This window comes from Salmo salar, chromosome ssa01 (assembly GCF_905237065.1).
Source record: "Salmo salar chromosome ssa01, Ssal_v3.1, whole genome shotgun sequence".
Classification (NCBI taxonomy): Eukaryota; Metazoa; Chordata; class Actinopteri; order Salmoniformes; family Salmonidae; genus Salmo; species Salmo salar.
Window position 1 is genome coordinate 47,642,732 of NC_059442.1, and position 20,673 is coordinate 47,663,404.

At 41.3% G+C, this 20,673-nt stretch overlaps 1 protein-coding gene across 4 annotated transcripts; it reads right to left on the reverse strand.

The window, feature by feature from the left end:
- Window positions 1-4,985: 4,985 nt before the first annotated feature.
- Window positions 4,986-18,726, reverse strand: LOC106602906 (fos-related antigen 2). 4 transcript variants are annotated; one of them, XM_014195924.1, is made up of 6 exons: window positions 18,539-18,701; window positions 18,008-18,127; window positions 14,777-14,846; window positions 10,911-11,165; window positions 10,532-10,639; window positions 4,986-7,712 (listed from the first exon to the last, which is right to left on the reverse strand). In XM_014195924.1, the coding sequence occupies exons 4-6, from the start codon at window positions 11,148-11,150 to the stop codon at window positions 7,179-7,181; spliced, it is 882 nt and encodes a 293-aa protein (XP_014051399.1). In that variant the 5' UTR covers window positions 11,151-11,165; window positions 14,777-14,846; window positions 18,008-18,127; window positions 18,539-18,701; the 3' UTR covers window positions 4,986-7,178. The 4 variants fall into 4 exon arrangements, with proteins under 4 accessions (XP_014051399.1, XP_014051390.1, XP_014051380.1 ...); XM_014195915.2 differs by lacking the exons at window positions 14,777-14,846; window positions 18,539-18,701 and adding an exon at window positions 18,708-18,726; XM_014195905.1 differs by lacking the exon at window positions 14,777-14,846.
- Between the last annotated feature and the right edge of the window lie 1,947 nt (window positions 18,727-20,673).

The following is a 20,673-nucleotide window of genomic DNA, read 5'->3' on the forward strand; positions in this document are numbered from 1 at the left end:
TTTTTGACAAGGCCCAGCATGAGAGATCGGACTCACCTGTACCTAGTTGTGTGTCCATGAAGACTGCCTATAGAATTCAGACAGAAAGCCTTTCCTACAAAACAAGGGTACCTTCTCATGCATATATTTTTGGTGGGGGTGCTGAAAATGTTTTGTCCCTGCGCTGCTGATGGCTATTTTGGTCTATTTTGGGTGACATTTTATTCGACTTTACAAATGTTTCTCTCTACAATACTCTACGGCAGAGTTTGGGAAACCCATCTCTATGGGACAAAGTTCTTAAAGTACCTGCCCAGTATAAAACTCACTTTTAAAAGTTCATATTCATGTAACTCATACCCAAATAATGTTGTTGGATCGTATTTGTGGCCAAAGCATGAATTTGAGAAACTTGTAAATAGACTGTTTCAACTATTTGAAGATGTAATACTCCTGAGGAGGATGAGATGGCTAATCAGCGGTCTAGTCGCATGAATATTTTTAAGGACTGGTATACGCCCACACCATTCTGTTGTTGGGTTATGCCCACACCATTCCAACACAGAAAAGCTGATCTTTAATATACTTAATTGAAATGTTCTGCATTGTTGCGAACCTTGTTCAATTTAACTGTTAGTCTACACCTGTTGTTTACGAAGCATGTGACGAATACAATTGTATTTAATTGTTTTGTAAGGAAAACAATTTCAATCATATTGAATGTAATGAATTATAGGTCATATTTCATAGAAATCTGGAAACACTGGCCAGTTACTTTAAATTGAACAAGGTTATCACATTTGAAGTGGTACATAGAAATCAAAACACTATCAAATGGAAAATACACTATTACACACATGAGAAACTGTTGAGTGACAAAAACCCATCAGCGTTGCAGTTCTTGACACAAACTGGTGCGCCTGACACCTACTTACATACCTCGGTCAAAGGCACTTCAATATTTTGTCTTTGTAAGGATCGACGCTGGTAGACGAGAAGCAAATACAGGGAGTGAACTTTTAATAGGCAACGGACATGGAACAGGACAGGACAGCGTCTGGACATGAACACATAACGACATTACTGCTGACACAGGGAACAAACGGGGGATCAGACAGATATAGGGAAGATAATCAACAAAGTGAAGGAGTCCAGGAGAGACCAGTGAGTGCCAATGCGCATAATGATGGTGATAGGTGTGCGTAAAGAAGAGCAGCCTGGCGCCCTCGAGCGCCAGAGAGGGAGAGCGGGAGCAGGCGTGACAGTCTTGCCCATTCACCGTCTGAATGGCAGACATACACAATCCATGTCTCAATTGTCTCAAGTCTTAAACATCCTTTGTTAAGCTGTCTCCTCCCCTTCATCAACTGAACTTTATAGCATACCATAGAAGGGGGTTTTACTCCCATTCAATCCTGGCACAGGCGCACCACAAGAACATATACAGTAGCAATGAAATTAAAGTGACTATCACCTCACTGTTTATTTTTTTTTGGGGGGGGGGCACTCCACCCTTCTTCAGAGGACTTTGTTTTAACAGCTTTTTCTTTTGTTGTTACATGTACACACATTTTACATACATCACTGTTATTTGAAGAATTTGAAATATAAATTATATTTTGATTTGTTTAACACTTTTTTGGTAACTACATGATTCCATATGTGCTATTTCATAGTGTTGATGTCTTCACTGTTATTCTACAATGTAGAAAATAGTAAAAAATTAAGAAAAACCCTTGAATGAGTAGGTGTGTCCAAACTTTTGACTGGTACTGTATATATTATGCATAGGTTGATGAGGGAAAAAATGTATTTAGTCAATTTGAGAATAAGGCTGTAATGTAACAAAATGTGGGAAAAGTGAATGGGTCTGAATACTTTCCGAATGCACTGTACTGTATATATGGGCGAGCTGAATATATATAGATTTAATATAGATTTTTTACCAATATAATGTATTTTAATCATCTCATAAGGATTCAGACTAACAGCCATTATTATCAAAGCCATTTTGAGTCAATGACTCAACAATTTCCTACATAGACATAAATGATAATAAACCTTATAATAGGATATCATAAAGGCTTGTACAGTACATGCATATAAGAAGTAATGAAGCATTATACCTAGAGACTTGAAGCAAATGTGTTACTGATTTTTCTATAACTTTTGTTTTCTCCATCGGATGCCTGTAAGCTCACAATGGATCCAAACAGAACGCTGTCTCTGTCTGAGGGAAACAGAAAGTTGACACGAGGAAGCTATCAGCCATACAGTGCATTCAGAAAGTATTCAGCCCCCTTCCCTTTTTCACATTTTGTTACGTTACAACCTTATTTAAAATGTATTAAATTATTTTTATCCTCATTAATCAACACACAATACCCCATAATGACAAAGCAAAAACAGGTTTTTAGACATTTTTGCAAATTTGTTAAAAATAAAAAACCTTATTTACCTTATTTACATAAGTATTCAGACCCTTTGCTATGAGACTAGAAATTGAGCTCAGGTGCATCCTGTTTCCATTGATCAACCTTGAGATGTTTATACAACTTCGTTGGAGTCCACCTGTGGTAAATTCAATTGATTGGACATGATTTGGAAAGGCACACACCTGTCTATATAAGGTCCTACAGTTGACAGTGCATGTCAGAGCAAAACCCAAGCTATGAGGTTGAAGGAATTGTCAGTAAAGCTCCGAGATAGGATTGTGTCGAGGCACAGATCTGGGGAAGGGTACCAAAGCATGTCTGCAGCATCGAAGGTCCCCAAGAACATAGTGGCCTCCATCATTCTTAAATGGAAGAAGACTGGAACCACCAAGGTTCTTCCTAGAGCTGGCCTCCCGGCCAAACTGAGTAATTGTGGAAGAAGGGCCTTGGTCAGGGAGGTGACGAAGAACCCAATTGTCACTCTGACAGAGCTCCACAGTTCCTCTGTGAAGATGGGAGCACCTTCCAAAAGGACAACCATTCTCTGTAGCACTCCACCAATCAGACCTTCATGGTAGATTGGCCAGATGGAAGCCACTCCTCAATAAAAGGCACATGACAGCCCGCATGGAGTTTGCCAAAAGGCACCTAAAGGACTGAGAAACAAGATTCTCCTGTCTGATGAAACCAAGATTGAACTCTTTGGCCTGAATGCCAAGTGTCATGTCTGGAGGAAACCTGGCACCATCCCTACGGTGAAGCATAGTGGTGGCAGCATCATGCTGTGGGGATATTTTTCAGCGGCAGAGACAGGGAGACTAGTCAGGATCGAGGGAAAGATGAACGGAGCAAAGTACAGAGATACCCTTGATGAAAACCTGCTCCAGATCGCTCAGGACCTAAGACTGGGCCGAATGTTCACCTTCCAACAGGACAATGACCGTAAGCACACAGCCAAGACAATGCAGGAGTGGCTTCGGGACAAGTCTCTGAATGTGCTTGAACCCGAATGAACATCTCTGGAGAGACCTAAAATAGCTGTGCAGCAACGCTCCCCATCCAACCCGACAGAGCTTGAGAGGATCCAAGAGAAGAATGAGAGAAACTCTGCAAATACTGGTGTGCCAAGCTTGTAGCATCATACCCCAAAATAATTGAGGCTGTAATCGCTGCCAAAGGTAACTTCAACAAAGTAATGAGTAAAGGGTGTGAATACTTATGTAAATGTGTCGTTTTTAATATACATTTGCAAAAATGTCTAAAAACGTGTTTTTAATTTGTAATTTTTAGGGTATTGTGTGTAGATTGATGAGGGGGTAAAAAACAATTTAATCAATTTTAGAATAAGGCTGTAATGTAACAAAATGTGATAAAGGTCAAGGTGTCTGAGTACTTTCCGAATGCACTGTATCCAGATCACCCAGAGAAATATGAGGTCTGGCCACAGATGCTGTGTAGAGAAGGGCTGACTGGGTGCTGTTACTGGGACTCTTTTAGGGGTGGCATAAAGGAAATAGCGGGAACAGGAGAGGTTAACTGAATGCTTAGAAATTATGATAAGTCCTGGATTCTGCAATGCTCTAAGTACAGATACTCTGCCTGCCGCAACTGTAAACAGACTACCATACACTCCTATTCTGTTGGAGGGGGCAGGTATCTGGACTGGCCAGTTGACACTCTGCCCTTCTACACCATCTCCTCTGATACACTAACCCAACTGTACACATTCTACTCCACTTTCACTAAGCCTCTCTACCCAGTGTTTCAGGTTGACAATTCATTGACTCTTTGCTGTAATTGAATTAAAAGAAACTCAAACATAAGTGTGACAATGTGGTTTTCCTGCAAAATCAATTCTACAGGCAGTTGGGTGAGTGGCGGTGTGTTTTACCCTGTTCTGTTGGCTGTCCAGATGTTCTCGCTCCTCTGTCTCACTTTATCCACTAGAGATCAGTGTATACTGTGAAATTGATAAACTTTTGAAAAGGATAATGGCGCAAACTACTTACCTGTAAATGTTTATAATTATTGGCCATGTGGTCACAACGGTGATAAGTGTAGTTTAATGCTCGTCACTGCAAGCATTTTCTGATAAACTGACTGCTTAGAATGACCTACCAAGATGTGTGCATATGTAACACCGATTTCCACCCCACTGTGAATCCTCCTCTATTCTGACATTTTCACCATCTTTTATGGCAGTGTTATGTTTTGCTATTGCATGACAGGTGGTTTTACTCTCATACGTCACTTAAGGGCTCGATTCAATCCGGATCGAGGAAGATCTGTGGTATAGCACGATTTAAATTTAAAAAGGTAACCTATTTCCGATTGAGCCGACATATACAGTGTTTACCATGAATGCAGTCTCCATTAATGCGGGAACATTGCCTTTAAATTTTCATCCTGCTATACCCCGGATCTTCTGCAATACAGATTGAATCAAGCCCTAATTTAGAGGTGCGCCGCCTTCAAATCAAATGTGCCTAATGTTGAGATACAAAAATAAGGACAATGCATTGCCCATGGACACTGAAGTCAAATGAACAGCTCAATAACAGCTTTCAAGAATTCCTTGTTGAAAATGCTTTTTATTATAATTGAATTACGAAATTAACAAACATTGCGATACATATTGCTGTTTTTTGTTTTGAATAATTTTAAACAATTAAAGCATTTGGAAAAATAAGAAATAGATGTCAAAAACAGAAGACATACAGCAGATGACATGTACAGTAGAATATCTAAAGTTGATGGCTTTCCTACGTGTTTTTAGGGGGTTCAAAAGACTTGAACAGACAAACTCTGACAATTACATTTTGGTATCTTTTTTTCTTGGTCTGCAATTTATCCCAATGCATGATAGGAGTTGTTGTCCAAATGCTATCATGTGATACTATAACCATCCAAACAAAGATCAATAAGTGATGTGACTAGTCCACAACAACAGCAATGCTTTTAATGTCTTATTTGCTGCACCCAGCACAACAAAAAATTTTCAGTCCGTCTTCTGTCCTGTGATCACCACAAAGGTCATTACCCCACTGACCATGTAAGGAATGTTTGAAGTAAACAATACGTCTGAAATATTGCAATTCTATCCATTTCAGTGCTTGGTATCCTTAACCCTCTGTCCCATAAAACACACACACAAAAAAAGTGTTCTTTTACCATTATCCTCAAGACATTCCTCTTCCACCTCAGGCCAGCTGAAAAGAGAAATCTCATTTTTCCCATCAGTCAAAATGAATTGGAAAGTGCATTGTTTTTGCTATGGGTCTGATATGGCCACACAATGGCCAGTGAACAGGTTTCAATGTGCTTGTTGATATATAGGGTCACCTGCCCACATATTGGTGTTGCCCCTTATAAGAACATTAATAATGATGAAATTACAAAATGAAGTAGCCAGTGTTATTACTACTACCACCATGTTTTCACACCACAGTAGCATCTGAAAAGTTCAACCAGACCCCTCCTTTAGTACAAATGATATACAGATGTATTTTTTTGGTTTCAAAACCTACCCTATTGCAAGGGAATATTGAGATCACTTGGCAATATCCAATCCCCTTTTCTGACAAAGCCAGAGTTTGTGTTACAGGCAAGAGTAAAAAAAGAATGCTGATAGAAAACAAATGGATAACTTTCAATCAAGCTCTAGTGTGTCTGGTTGAACTCTCCTTCAGTAGTGGGGGTATAAGGAGTTGCTCACAACCTCATTGGTCAAACTGTCTTGGTGAATGACATCATTTTAGAAGGAGAAGGGAACACTGTTTGAATTTCTCCTCAGATATCACTCCAGCACTTAAACCCCGATGCCGCCCGTGCTGCTCCTTAAAAAAAAAAAAATTATTCAACCACCACACAGAAGAGAAATCCCTCACATCAATCGCACAAACTTGTAATAAATGCATAATATAGTTCAGGTACGTTACTGAGGAAAACACATCAATACGATGGCCATCAATACTATGATCAATGTTTTAAGAGTAGACTGGTGACGAACTAGGCATTGAGTAAAAATTGGCTCTTTTCCTTTGAGACACTGAGGCTTTGTGGCTCACCCAGTGAACCATTTTGCTGTTCTACAGGCAGATCAGAAGACAACATCAGAACGCAAGGACACACATTTAGAAAATATTAGCACACGCCATAAATACAAGTAGATATGGAAATAAAGTCAGATGTTTATAAAACACTCTGTAGTCTCCCAATATAGTTTCTGTGTGAGGGAGGAGACAAAAATCAAGAAAAAGACATCTGCTTTTGAAATCTCTACGTTGTCTCTGTATCCCTCCTTCAAACAGGAGGGATGTCAGAGGAAATGCTGATTTCTGTCTCTCATTTAGTGATTTATTGATAAATTGATCATAGGAGAGTGCAACTGTCACCAGATGGCTTTACTTAATGTTGATCTAAAAATATGTCTTGCTTTCCAGTTTCCGCCTCATAAATGGCTTTTCTGGCATTTCTCACCTCCATGTCATCTGTTTATTGTTCAACAAGCAAATTGATGTGCTGGAGTTGAAATGAAGGGACGACACTGGCTGGTACAGGTGCACACATTTGGGTATTACATTTTTTTTTTTTAATCACACTGAAGCGTATGAGAAAAACAAGCGGCTTAGCCCTTGAGGGTTCCTGGTGTCAAGAACACAGCTCACGGTTGGCTTGGTCCAGGTTTGAATGTGCTTTTTGTCTGCCAAGTCGGTAGGGGGCGCTGCTCAGCCTCCCCCAGAACCTCATCTTAACTGTCCCTGCTCAGAGGGCCAGGAGGGTGGGGGAGTTGAGGGAGTCCGAAGACTGATCCCCGCTGCTGCTGCTGCGCAGGTGAGCCTTCGAGCAGGACTCAGAGGATGGCGAGGGGCTCTCTGGCTCCAGCATGCTGGGGTAGGTGAATATGAGGCTGGGGGCGCTGGGTGTGGATGCTGGGGTGGAGGCTGCCACCACCGGGGTGTTGAGGCTGTCACTATCGCAGAAGATCCCACTAACTCCCCCAAGGCAGATAGGCTTAATGACAGAGCGCTGGGACTTGCCGTCCACGTCGTCTTCTTGTGGTTCTTGCTTTACCACAACGGGGTTGATGGGGCCTCGGGGACCCAGATTGTTGCGCATGGTCAGGGGGAGAGGGGCACACTGCTGCTGGTGGTGGCTCCTCTGGTGGCGATCATTCGGGGGCAGCTTGCACATGGGGTTGTGGGCCACCAGCATGAACTCCAAATTGTCCTTCTCCTTCTGCAGTGTCTCTATCTCTTTCTGTAGATCAGCCTTCTCTTCCTCCAGCTCCTCAGTCTCCTGGAAACCACAACACCAAAAAACAGCTGATAAGGACACATTTTATCTTCAGTATCCGAAGGGTTCACATTCAGCTCAATTACAATTCTGGTGTATGGAGTAGACAGCAAAGCCCCAACCACTGTTTAAGGTACACATTGGTAAGTTTCTGCATCACCTAATGCTACCACAAGAGTGCGGTGTTTCCCAAAAAGAACCCAATGCACATTATATTTCAGTGTACAGTGCCTTCAGAAAGTATTCATAACCCTTGACGTATTCCACATTGTTGTTTCACAGTCTGAATTCAAAATGGATTACACGCAATACCCCATAGTGACAAAGTGAAAACATGTTTAGAATTTTTAGCAAATTTATTGAAAATGAAATACAGAAATCTCATTTACATAGGTATTCACACCCGAGTCAATACTTACAGCGGTGAGTCTTTACGGGCAATTCCAGAGCTTTCCACACCTTGATTGTGCAACATTTGCCCATTATTCTTTTCAAATGTATCATTGTTAGACAACCATGTTCAGGTCTTGCCATAGATTTTCAAGTAGATTTAAGTCAAAACTGTAACTCGGACACTCAGGAACATTCACTGTCTTCTTGGTAAGCAACTCCCGTGTAGATTTAGCCTTGTGTTTTAGGTTATTATCCTGCTGAAAGGTGAATTCGTCTCCCAGTGTCTGGTGGAAAGCAGAGTGAACCAGATTTTCCTCTAGGATTTTGCCTGTGCTTAGTTCCATTACGTACATTTTTAACCCTGAAAAACTCCCCGGTCCTTATTAACGATTAAAAGCATACCCATAACATGATGCAACCACCACTATGCTTGAAAATATTGAGTGATACTCAGTAATGTGTTGTATTGGATTTGCACCAAACAGTTTGTATTCAGAACAAAAAGTGAATTGCTTTGCCATATTTTTTTTTCCTTTAGTGCCTTGTTGCAAACAGGATGCATGTTTTAGAATATTTTTAATTCTGTACAGGCTTCCTTTTCACTCTGTCAATTAGGTTAGTATTGTGGAGTAACTACAATGTTGATCTATCCTCAGTTTTTTCCTACCATAGCCATTAAACTCTGTATCTGGCCTCATGGTGAAATCACTGAACGGTTTACTTCCTCTCCAGCAACTGAGTTAGGAAGGACGCCTGTATCTTTGTAGTCACACGGTGAATTGACACACCATCCAAAGTGAAATTAATAACTTCATCATGCTCAAAGGGATATTCAATGTCTGCCTTTTTTATTTTTTACCCATCTACCAATAGGTGCCCTTCTTTGTGACGCATTGAAAAACATCCCTGGTCTTTGAGGTTGAATGTGTGTTTGAAATTCACTGATCAACTGAGGGACCTTACAGATAATTGTATGTTTGGGGTACAGAGATGGAGGTGGTCATTCAAAAATCATGTTAAACACTATTGAATTATTGCACAGAGTGAGTCCATGACACATACATTTTTACTCCTGAACTTATTTACATAATTCCACTTTGACATTATGGGCTATTGTGTGTACTGTAGGCCAGTGACAAAAACAATCTCAGTTTAATCCATTTTAAATTCAGGCTGTAACACAACAACATTTGGAAAAAGTCAAGGGGTGTGAATACTTTCTGAAGGCACTGTAAGTTTGCTAAGGAAAAGATACAGCGAAAGGGCAATCAATCAACATCTTGGCCATCTTGCCCCTAAATTACCTGAACTCAAACCTGTATTTGTCAGAATATAAGGCATTCCGGTTTGACCGTTATCCTGATACAAAAAGTAATTCCTATTTCAACTTTGTCCAAACAAAAAACACATTCATGTTTAGGTTTTTGTTGTTCCCAGATGGAGCTACGTGATGTAACACGCAAAACACAGCGTGTTTCCTCTAGCGTAATGTGCCATTAATGTGTCACGGCCCCAGCAGACAAAGACAGACCCTTAGAAGCCTGTAGTCACCAGATTGGGCGGGCAGAAAACAGATAAGTCACAGGCCTGTCTGAGAACTGTGTCTCCAACACAAAGATATGAGAAAGTAGGAAACAAACTAGCAGACCCCCACCAAAACCAAAAATAGGAGCAATAGAACAAGAAAGAAAGATAAGTCTGCTGAAATGGTTGGAATATGACACTTCCTTATTTGGTAATTCAACAAAGAGTCGTGTGTGGTGGAGGAGGGAAAGCATTTTTGCTGGAAGCAGTTTGGGGGAGTTGGAGGGTGTAGCCATGAATTTGTCAAAATTGCACGGGATAGTAAGAGATGAGATGGAACTCCCACTTTATAAAACATCTCCCATTCATAATGACAGCTGCCTGCAGCACATTCATTTCCTGTTTCTTTTGTAATTGAGCTAATGAGTCTAATTAGTGCTGTCTGCTTGGCTAGGAGGGTTAGGGCCCAGCCCTGTCCATGTCTACAGCTGTCTGCACCCAGACAAAAACCCTTACATCCACTGTCAGCACGGCTTAGTGCTAATAGCTAAAGTTCCCCTAGAGACCTAGACAAACCAGTATCGCAAGGTTCTGGTTTGAGGTCGACACATGAATACGTGCAACACTGTTTGAGAAGTGTTAGTGAACTGAGCTTAACATGAAACTGTCCTGCACAAGGGAATAAGTTTTCCCTTTTCATGCTTTGGTGCTTCGTTTGTACTGCAAGTGCACAACATATGACGAATAGTAGCAACTAAGTAGACAAATAGAGAGTCTCTGGAATTGAAACTGACAGGGACATATATGTGTGTGTGTGTGTGTGTGTGTGTCTGTGTGTATGCGCGCGCGCGTGTACGCGTAGAAGAGTGTGTTGTGCCGTTGTACGGTGCCGTTGTCCAACTAACCCCTTGGAGCATCTCGGTGAGCTCTCGTCTGCGATTGCGGCACTTGGCGGCTGCCAATTTGTTCCTTTCGCGCCTCACCCTCCTCTTCTCCTCTTCCTCAGGGGTAAGCTGAGGGCAAAAAGAACACTTTGTGAGTTGTCATTAACACTTAAGCTGAACAGCGCAAACAAGTAGAGAAGCTTTGGGTTACAACTATAAGCCTTCATCTTCAATATCGCCAAATTCCTCACATCTTGGTACTTTGAAAGTAGAACTCACTCTACTGTTTTACAATGTTAGAAGATATTTTAAAATGTTTCTTGCCGCCACAAGATGCTCTCCACACTGCCAGACATAAGTAACTTTTGAACACACGCATCTGTACACTTGTGGTCCTCACCTGCTCATCTCTCCTACGTCGTACGCGGGTGTCTCCGACGGAGCGTATGACACCTGGGCGGGCGAGGGTGGTGTGACCCAGGAGCCCGGGGCTGTTGGAGAGGTGGTGGCTGTAGGGGTGGGAGCGTGAGTAAGGGTTGGACATGGAGGTGATTACTGTGGGCTGCACCATCCACTGCAGGTCCTGGCTGGTCGTTATGGCGTTTATCGTGGGGATGAAGGCACTGCTAGAGCCAGGCATGTCGGCCCGGTATTTCTAGATACAGGAAAGGTAGCAAAGAGAAAGGGAGGTTGGGAGAGGAGGAAGAGGGCAGATCAGGAGAGAAATGGTGAGTGGATGATTTCAAGATTACAATTGATCCTTCGTTTACTGTTGCAACCTCTGACAACATTTTCCCGGGGAAGCCCAATTCAACCACTGCCGAAATCTCACTGTGTTTCTAATACAGACTGAAATTAAAACAGACTTCCCCTTGCTAATCAGGAAACTCTTGGGTATGTTGTGGTGGACTGCTAGAACAATTGCTTCATGGGAAGCTGGTAAAATTATATTTGTAGTCTAGCTAGCCACTGAATGGCTCTGAATTCCCTGTCAGCATGCAATTTTGGAGCCAACTAGTGCTCTCAAATCGTATCCTCATGTCGACAGCAGATGGGAGTTATATTCATAACATTGCTAACTTAGCTAGCTAACATACATCTTAAGAAAACTATATATATATTAAGTGGCTAGCTAGCTAGCATTAGAAATGTTTGGTGGTCTATGAGACAGTGCTAGCTAACCAGCTGGGCTAGCAAATAATGTAGCAAAAGTATAATTTCAGATTTTAAAAATACTCCATGAACTGGCTCTGAATTTCAGGAATCACAGTTGCTACTCCTGCGGCACTGTTAAATTATTCAGCCATTTAAGCACTTAAAAAAAAAAAAAAATGCTGTTTATCAACATAACCTTCACAGGCTTTCATACCATTTAAAAGTGACCAGTGTCCAGGTGGTGGACTCGACTATCCATTGGAGCGCTGCAATTGGTTGCCCAAAATTCTGGGGCAGGGCCTAGCAAATAAATAGTGTGTCTCTTCAACTCTAGGGAAAGACCATTGTATTGGAGTAACATAAAATGGTGCTTGTATTTCACAGATCTCAATTTCCATTCATTTATTTTTTGCTTAAATCGAAATTTATTTATTTCACTTGTTACAACAGCAGAAGAAAAAAAACACACCACTTGACATGTAGGCTATTTGACTCTGCTATCAATTTCCAAGTCCTGTAGCTTAACCTCCTTGAACACACACAGGTCACCCACTTAATCATACTCACAAATCCTCTGCATTGAAGCCTACTGTAGTAGTGAATCACTGACTCCACACACAAACACTGTCTAGATTCACCCGTTTAACCCCCGGAGTGGCAGTCAGTGACACATTCAGTGAATCATGGCGGGAAAGCCCGTAGTGCTGCTGCTGCCTCCATCTTACTATGGCTATAGGAGAGAAGAGCTTAGTTGCGTCAACCAGCAAGTCATCTGGTGAGCAACATGGTATGGAATTGTACACCTCTCTGGAAAAAAAATACAATCCATGGAGAAAGGACAAAGGTGTGATGACTAGTTTATTCCTGTCAGAAAATGTGATTATGTTGTTTTGCATTGGCACTGATATCACTGGATAGGCCCATCTCTTTCCTTATACAAGTGAGGCTATCTAATAAAATAGATTATATGAATAGATTAGATAAGACATCAAGGTTACTTGGGTTTCTGAAGACTATAACGCTCATAAGACAGTGACACATTTTACCAACATTGTGAGGGGCAGCACAGAAGTGTCCATCTGTGAAGCAAAATATAGTAGAGGCCTACTAAATAAAGCTTACGCTTAAGCCCTCATGAGGCACCTTTATGGTGATAGGACAATATTTTGATGGTATAACGATATTGACCTAAAGGCGAGGATATGACACCAGTGAGCGTGTCCATTATACAGACAATGAAAGCTCTTACAATGTTTGATGATTAATTCATCCATTATGTCCTTGTGGTGAGTCGTGTTTGGGATATGTAAAGCATGTGCGTAAAACGGTCAGTTCCAGTAAGGTGGAAGCAGCGTTATATTAGGCTAGAGAGAAAAGCCAGGTCCCCCGCCAATACATTCCAGAAGTGAGGCAACAGTGAAAATTCCATTGCATTCATAAATCCCAGGGGCAGATAACTAACCAGAAGATAAAGTTATAAATTGAGTAGTCTAATGGTTGGTTACAATAAATTGCGGTGCCTGTTGCTACACGGAGAGGACATACATTTCTGGTAAAGGGGGGGGATATGAAAATATGTCAAGGAAGGCGATTGTCTCTAAAAATCAAGTTTGCACAATCGGTGAATCGACCGTGAGTAAACTAATTAAAATGCATGAAAAGCACCATTGTTTGGAAACATTTCAGGTGCAGGGTCCAAATAAAACGCGTAGCCTACACGTTTCCTGGCACCGAGATTTGTCTCCCATAGGCTCTCATGTCAGTCCTAGTGCCTTGTGTGTCAGAAAACAGCTCCACACGTGTTGCCCCCTTTCCCGGATTCTGGTCCTTAATAACTCACTGGGACTTGCCCACTGCTGTAAGAGAAAAAAAACAGACCACTTAAAATCTAATTTTCTGCAATTTATCTCGTAAAAAAGCGATATTATTCCGACCGGGAATCTGCGTTTCGGCAAATAGAGGAAAAAAAATAAAGACGGGGGCGACCAGTGCACGCGCCTAAGCCCACTGTCCCTTGATCGGCCACTTGACAAAGGCGATAATGTGTTTCAGCCTGGGGCTGGAATGACGACATTCAGCTTTTTCCCGGGCTCTGAGAGCCTATGGGAGCCGTGGGAAGTGTCACGTTACCGCAGAGATCCTTTGTTTTGGAAAGAGATGTCAAAGAAAGCCAATAAATGGTCAGACAGGCCACTTCCTGTAAAGGAATCTCTCAGGTTTTTGCCTGCCATATGAGTTCTGTTATACTCACAGACACCATTCAAACAGTTTTAGAAACTTTAGGGTGTTTTCTATCCATATCTAATAAGTATATGCATATTCTAGTTACTGGGTAGGAGTAGTAACCAGATTAAATCGGGTACGTTTTTTATCCGGCCGTGTAAATACTGCCCCCTAGCCCTAAGAGGTTAAACTAACAATACTTGTCCTCCGCCCCCAGAAAACTAAAGGATGATGTAAAATTCCAGGAACTTTTGCCTGCATAATACTAAACCCTTCCAGGGTAGAGAAAGCACCAATGGCAATGCTTGACTATCTCGAAGCTGATGTAACCCAAACAGTCTTTTGATGTGTAGGCTCATTTTAAAAGACCAACTTAAACTCTGACCAGTCCAGCTATTGTGCTTCTGCACGCCCACTGGTTCCATTTGGCAGAAGCAGACACCGTCATAATGACAAAATCCAACTGATAAAGTCACGTAAAATTGGCACCCGTCTTAACACTTCCAGTCAACTGATTAATAGGCCTACAAAAATGAGTCACAGTTCCCACATTTGTCTTATTAAAGGAGATCTGAACAGCCTGTCCATTATACGAAATAAGATTAGAACACCGGTGTATGAAAGAACAACATCCCGATTGTAGCGAGCACAGAAATGCCCTTCCATGTGCCAGTAGGCTTACAGCAGGTTGTACATGTGCTACTGCCTGTGGCTATTTTAGCATGTAAATCATGGTGGGGGAAAAAAAAAAAGTGGGATGCATGCCAGCAAAGCCACAACACAACACTAAACAATACATTAATTGCACTACAACGGTGACAAACGGTGCACACAAACTGTTAGGGTCTACATCAAAGCTGTCCCAACAGCAGAGTCCCAACAACTTACCACGGCTACACCTGGCTTTCAGCAGAGCCTTGTCTGACAGCGAAACAGTTCATTCAGCCTCATTTACTGCCTTAAAAAAACCAAAAAAAACATAGCTGATATGGCTGATTTGCTTAAACAAATGTGGTTTGTACTGACAATTGAGATGTACAAACTATGGCATAAGGGGACGACAAGCGGATAAGAGGCAATCCGTAATTTCGATTAAGACAGTAATGACCGAGCGACGACGGACGCAGTCAATATGTACAGCGACAGATTTTAAAATATGGGCCGTTCTTACAGTGTACTCCCTGTACAACAAGTCAGAACTGTAGGATAAATTGATGGGGCATATAAGACAATGAAAGCACTTACAATATTCAGTGATTCAATTTCTCTAAAACATGTTATAGGTTACATGTACACCATCAAGTTAGAACAGTAGGTGAAATTAAGAGGTGAAAATAGACTAAATGATTAGGGTGAGGCACATTGAACCCCGTTTGGGTCTTTGCATGTCAAAAAAAGATACATCATATAACACTACTTGACGCGTTAAATAAGCTTTTAATTCGACTTGTCAAATAACACAATTCTATTATAGAATGTTGTGTGTGCTGAATTTGCACGTGCAAGCCAAGCGCCATCACTACTATCAGGAGCACTGTCAAAGCTGTACAAAAAAGTTGGCAAACAAGCACACACCAGCTACGAACGATGTGTTCACAATACAGCATTGGTGAAAATAGGCCAAATTATTAGGGTGAGGCACATGGGCTACTAACAGTTTACTTCACAACATACACTTAGTATTACTTTCTTAACCACAGTATACATATCTCCCTTGCATATTACATAATTTATGCAGCAGCATACATTACATTTTTGGACTCACCTTGTGAAGGTGACGCTGCGGTCCTATGTGGCCAAATTTTATCATCAAACTCTGTCGTCAAAGTCTGGCATTCTCTGAACTTTAAAACAGCCACTCCATTGAATAGCAGGCTAATATTAGAGGTTGCTTTGCAATGCTTGCAGTTAGCCACTGATTCCTTCCAAACGACTCAATGTTGAATTTGCAATTTCCAACTTGTAGTAATCTTTATGCCCAATGGCCAATGAGCACCGATACGTTTTATCTATAATTTCTCTTCATATGACAAGGATTAAAAAGGATTTGCTAGTAGATTGTCAACTTGATTCATGATGATGACTGCTAGCTAAGATTGTGAAAGTATAATGCTGACATGATCAGTCCAATTAAAGCTACTGTACATATAACGTGATTTGACATCATTTTATCTGTGGCCAATGACCTTGAGCCTTAGAAGGGCACTTGTAATAACTATGGCAGGACCCAAAGGGCTGAAATTGTGGATGTCTACCCTTACTTAAGGACTAAAGCTAGGTGATGACGTACTGTCCCCATGAGTGACAGAACACTGAGCCAATCACGGCGCAATGCTCCCATTTTCTGCTGGCTCGACAGCACCACCACAGAAAGCACCGAGCTAGGCTGAAACACTCTGCCCCACCTGCCCTGAATGACGGGTCGCCACTGGATACTGCCAACATAAAAACAACTGGAAACATGTCTCTGTCGCCTTCGTAAAAACTATCGATATGCTACATCTTAATTTAAAAAGGGAATATTTGACTGGAACAGCATTGGAAGGAGACATGAGGTGTGACACGCTGATATATATGGTTGTTCCTCAATGATAGCCACTGAGCATCACATATCAGAATGAGAGAACGGGAGGCAGGTAAAATAGGTAACGTAATCACAATAGGACATCTGGAGGAAATTCCAGCCTCGAAGTCTCCATGTTCTCCAACATCCCCGAGGGCGCATTCAGAGACGCTTCATAAGCTTTTTAACCCGCCGTTACCAAGTCAGGCCAACATCTTCCAGTGCATGACTACATGTTGCCCATCTGCAACACACACACACGCGCTTTGGGTCGAACCCTTTTGCGTATCAGCGTCGACTGGTTGTCCATATTGTACACAGCGTACCACCACTGACTGACGCTATAGGCCTTGCTGCAGAACTAAAGTAAAGATTCATTGTTGCATTGTTCACGTTACACAGTTTGAACACCAATCATCATCATCATCAGATCAGAGACCTAATAGACACAGAAGAATTGGGAGAATCAGTGCGTGTTTGTTCAAGGTGACCAAATTATGCGCATGAATAAAGCCTTTATCCAGTGCGGGAAACGGTAGCCCTTTTGTTTACGCATTCCAAGTACGGCGTGATCCAATAATAGCCTACCAAATGTCCTCGGCACTTCTATTTCAATCCATATCTTGCAGGAAAAATGTTGAGAGCAATTAGTATTGACAAATATGATGTAGCAACCTATATGCAGTTTGGTCTGTATAATAATTCATGATAGCAGATTATACTTATCCAAAAAGTTATTATAATACGATTTTGGCTACATTGTCTGTGGACACTTTCGAAAGTTACATTTTCCTTTACAAAATATGTATTTCCCAATAAAGCCTCCCGTCAACTTCTGGTGCACAGTCCCATAGCAGTGCAAGACGTGGGTGTTAAAGTACAGCGACTGTGCAATACCTGATTGTATATGGAAATTCGGATGACACAAACACCTGTCAATAAGTAATTTTCTGCAGTTAGGTTTCATGACATTCAAAATATATTCGGCATTGGTCGGTCATTTTGTCCTTTTTATGCACTTCACTGGCGCACCGGTGTCTTGGACAGAGATATATATATATATATATTTCAACCAATTTATTCGATTAAGTTTCAACCAATTTGCATAGAGCAGCTCCGGGAAATATTGGAATAATATCACAGGCTATAGCGCGCTCAAATTCGGGTAATATCACAGGAAAATGCGACGCGCTCTTTCCGAAGGTAAAGAAAAAGGCTCTACAGCAGTAGGCTATAGTTTGGAGTAACATATTCAATATAAATATAATGTTCTTAATGCTTCTCAAAAATAAAACTTGACACAGCAATATATTAGAAAGATATCATGCACCTCTATTGCATTGCACACCGATAATTACACACAGCGTGATAGCCTTAACCAATACTGTAACTACGCATCAAGTTAGGCCTACCAATCGAAAAGTGTGTCAGTGGGAAGTAACTCAAAAGACAACTGCAGTGACATTTCGATACAATGAAACTCAAATTAAACAAATGATAGTTGTGAATATCAATATTTTCATTTGAGAGAAGAGAAAATACATAGTGTCGGTTACCTGGTAGCTTGAGGTAGAGATCGGACTGCCGATCGTGCTGCTGCCGCTCGTGAATGACTCTGGCTGGGCCGGAGAAGTGCTGCTGCCGCGGGACGAGGTGTCGTAGTTCACGGAGTAGTCCTGGTACATGATCCAGGAAAGAGGAAGATTTCAGTAGATGATATGAGCTCCGACGCTCTCAAAAAAATCCTCTGACAGAAAATCTCTGACAGTGCAATCCCTTTTTGTGTGCCGAAAGTGGACCAGATTGGAAAGTGACCAACTTGAACAGTCTTTAAAACACTCTGATATCCCCCCCAAAATTCTCAAAATAGCCTGGCTATTAGTGCAATAAATCCAGTCTCCTCGAAATGAAATAACTTAAGGCAATTACCAAGAAGTAAAGCCGAAATTATTTTATTTTTTGTCAACTCCAAATAATTCTCTCCTCGAGAATAACTTCAGCTATTGTTCTTTCCTCCACTGCTAGCCTATTCAGGTGTACTACAAGAGCCAACTTCGAGAGAGAAAAAAAGTCAGTAGGACACCTACTTTCGCTGTCAAAACAGAGTTGAGTCACAGACAGAGGATTTATGTTTGCTTTCCACCTCAGCCTAGTCTATAGAATCCCTTCCCCGCGACACATTTATTTCAGCTATCACTTGGAACAGTTTTATATTTCTTTCTATATCCCTTCACCGCACTTCCTAAGATGACTCACTTTAATGGCAACAAGAAGAAATGCAACCGCTTATCAACGCTAACGGCTCCTCACGTCACTGTCTCTGGGCGTAGACACTTCACTTGGGAAGGGGTTATCATAGCTAAGATTGTAAAAATCAGCACACAGTATCGTAAATCAGTTTTATTGTTCATACATAACATAGTTAAAGGTGATTTATTATGTTTATGCTAAATGTTAATGCACATGTATATACAATCCGTTGGAGGTGAGACTCACCGTTTGTCTGATTTGGTACGGTCCATTGACGCATGTTTCCTGAAATGGGCAGTTGCGTCAGAGGACACGCGTGTGGGTTTCCTTGGTAAAGACACGTCAGAGACTGGAAGGGATTACCTCCCCTCCCTCAACGCACTTTCTCATCTCATCTCATCTCATCTCATCTCTAGCTCTAGCGTCTCTTGGACCGCATAGAGTATGTCTATGCAGTTAATCCCCGCACATTATATCTTTATCTTGCAGTCCTTTTGGATATTCATTTCATGACTATTCAAAGTGTTTGTAGCTTTTGATTTTTACGCGAAGAGAGAGAAAGAGAGAGAAAGAGAGAGGGAGAACGCAATCGAGAGAGATGATATCCCTTAAAAAAAATCGCAGCTTCAGTATGTCAATTCCTACCCTTATGTGTAGCCCAAGGAACAGATAGATGTCGCTAGGCCAACAGTAACGTGAAATAATAAAGGAAACGCTACCACTTTCTCGAGCGCTAGTCTAGAACGTCTTTGAGGATACGAAACTGCAATGACATTCTTTCCCCCGTCTCGAGTCCTCATAGCACATCGAACTATTTGGACCAGTGACATTTCAGAAAATACATCTGACAAAGGCATATTGCTTATGTGGTCCATGCATGATATATTGGTTATTTTGCTGTAAAGACATCTGGAAACAAAACACAACACAAAAAATGCTATGGAATTATCATAGAGTGCAGCCGTGGATAATGTGTTTTACAAAACTGTGTTTCATAGCTACAGCAAAGGATGCGACATGAAATGTGGGGTAATTCAGACCCAGTTCCAGGAGGGCATAGAGCCCAGAATACGCCACGTAGAAGAGGTCTACTAAATGCCGAATTAACTGCAATCCAATGTTATATGGTTCCTATGTTAGTCGTTAACACCACAACTACAAATAACACGCACTAAAATAGTGTTTGTTACATGCATCCTTGCCAAGACAGCGTATTTAAGAGAGAGGCCTACGCTCAACAAACTACCGCTAAATTAGGTCTACACTTGTTTAGGAAACGTTCAAAACGAAAGACCAATGACAGAGACCAAGGGTGTTCTTCCAATATGACACAAAAGGAACAACACAATATTGGGAGTTTCCTCAAATTACGTTTGAATTAATTGAGTCGCCCCTGACCTATAGCCATAATCTGTTCAAGCCAGTTTCCAGAGTGGTCCACTATTTCTTCACTGCATAAGATGAATGAAAAGCCAGGCTATCGGGAAATAGTTGAAAGGTAAAGGCTACAATGCGGCCGAGTTCCAGTCAGATATGTGAGGGGGTCATCTATATTCATCACCAACAATGTGAGGAATGCTTGTTATGAGAATGGCAAATTGCAGAAATCAAAAGCAGGTATTTGGATCATCCACAAAAATACAGATTTCATGGAAATTGGTGCGATTATGGTTGTTTATACAGTTGAAGTCGGAAGTTTACATACACCTTAGCCAAATACATTTAAACTCAGTTTATCAACATTTCTGACATTAATCCTAGTAAAAATTCTGTTTTAGGTCAGTTAGGATCACCACTTTATTTTAAAAATGTCAAAAGTCAGAATAATATTAGAGAGAATGATTTATTTCAGCTTTTATATCTTTCATCACTTTCCCAGTGGGCCAGAAGTTTACATACACTCAATTAGTATTTGGTAGCATTGCCTTTAAATTGTTTAACTTGGGTCAAACGTTTTGGGTAGCCTTCCACA

Coding starts and splice junctions, on each gene's coding strand:
- LOC106602906 (XM_014195898.1), bottom strand. CDS start 18,136: ATGTACCAGGACTACTCCGTGAACTACGACACCTCGTCCCGCGGCAGC. Junction 11,166..18,007: donor TCTCTACCTCAAGCTACCAG/GTAACCGACACT, acceptor TCCTGTATCTAG/AAATACCGGGCCGACATGCC. Junction 10,640..10,910: donor GACGTAGGAGAGATGAGCAG/GTGAGGACCACA, acceptor TTTTGCCCTCAG/CTTACCCCTGAGGAAGAGGA.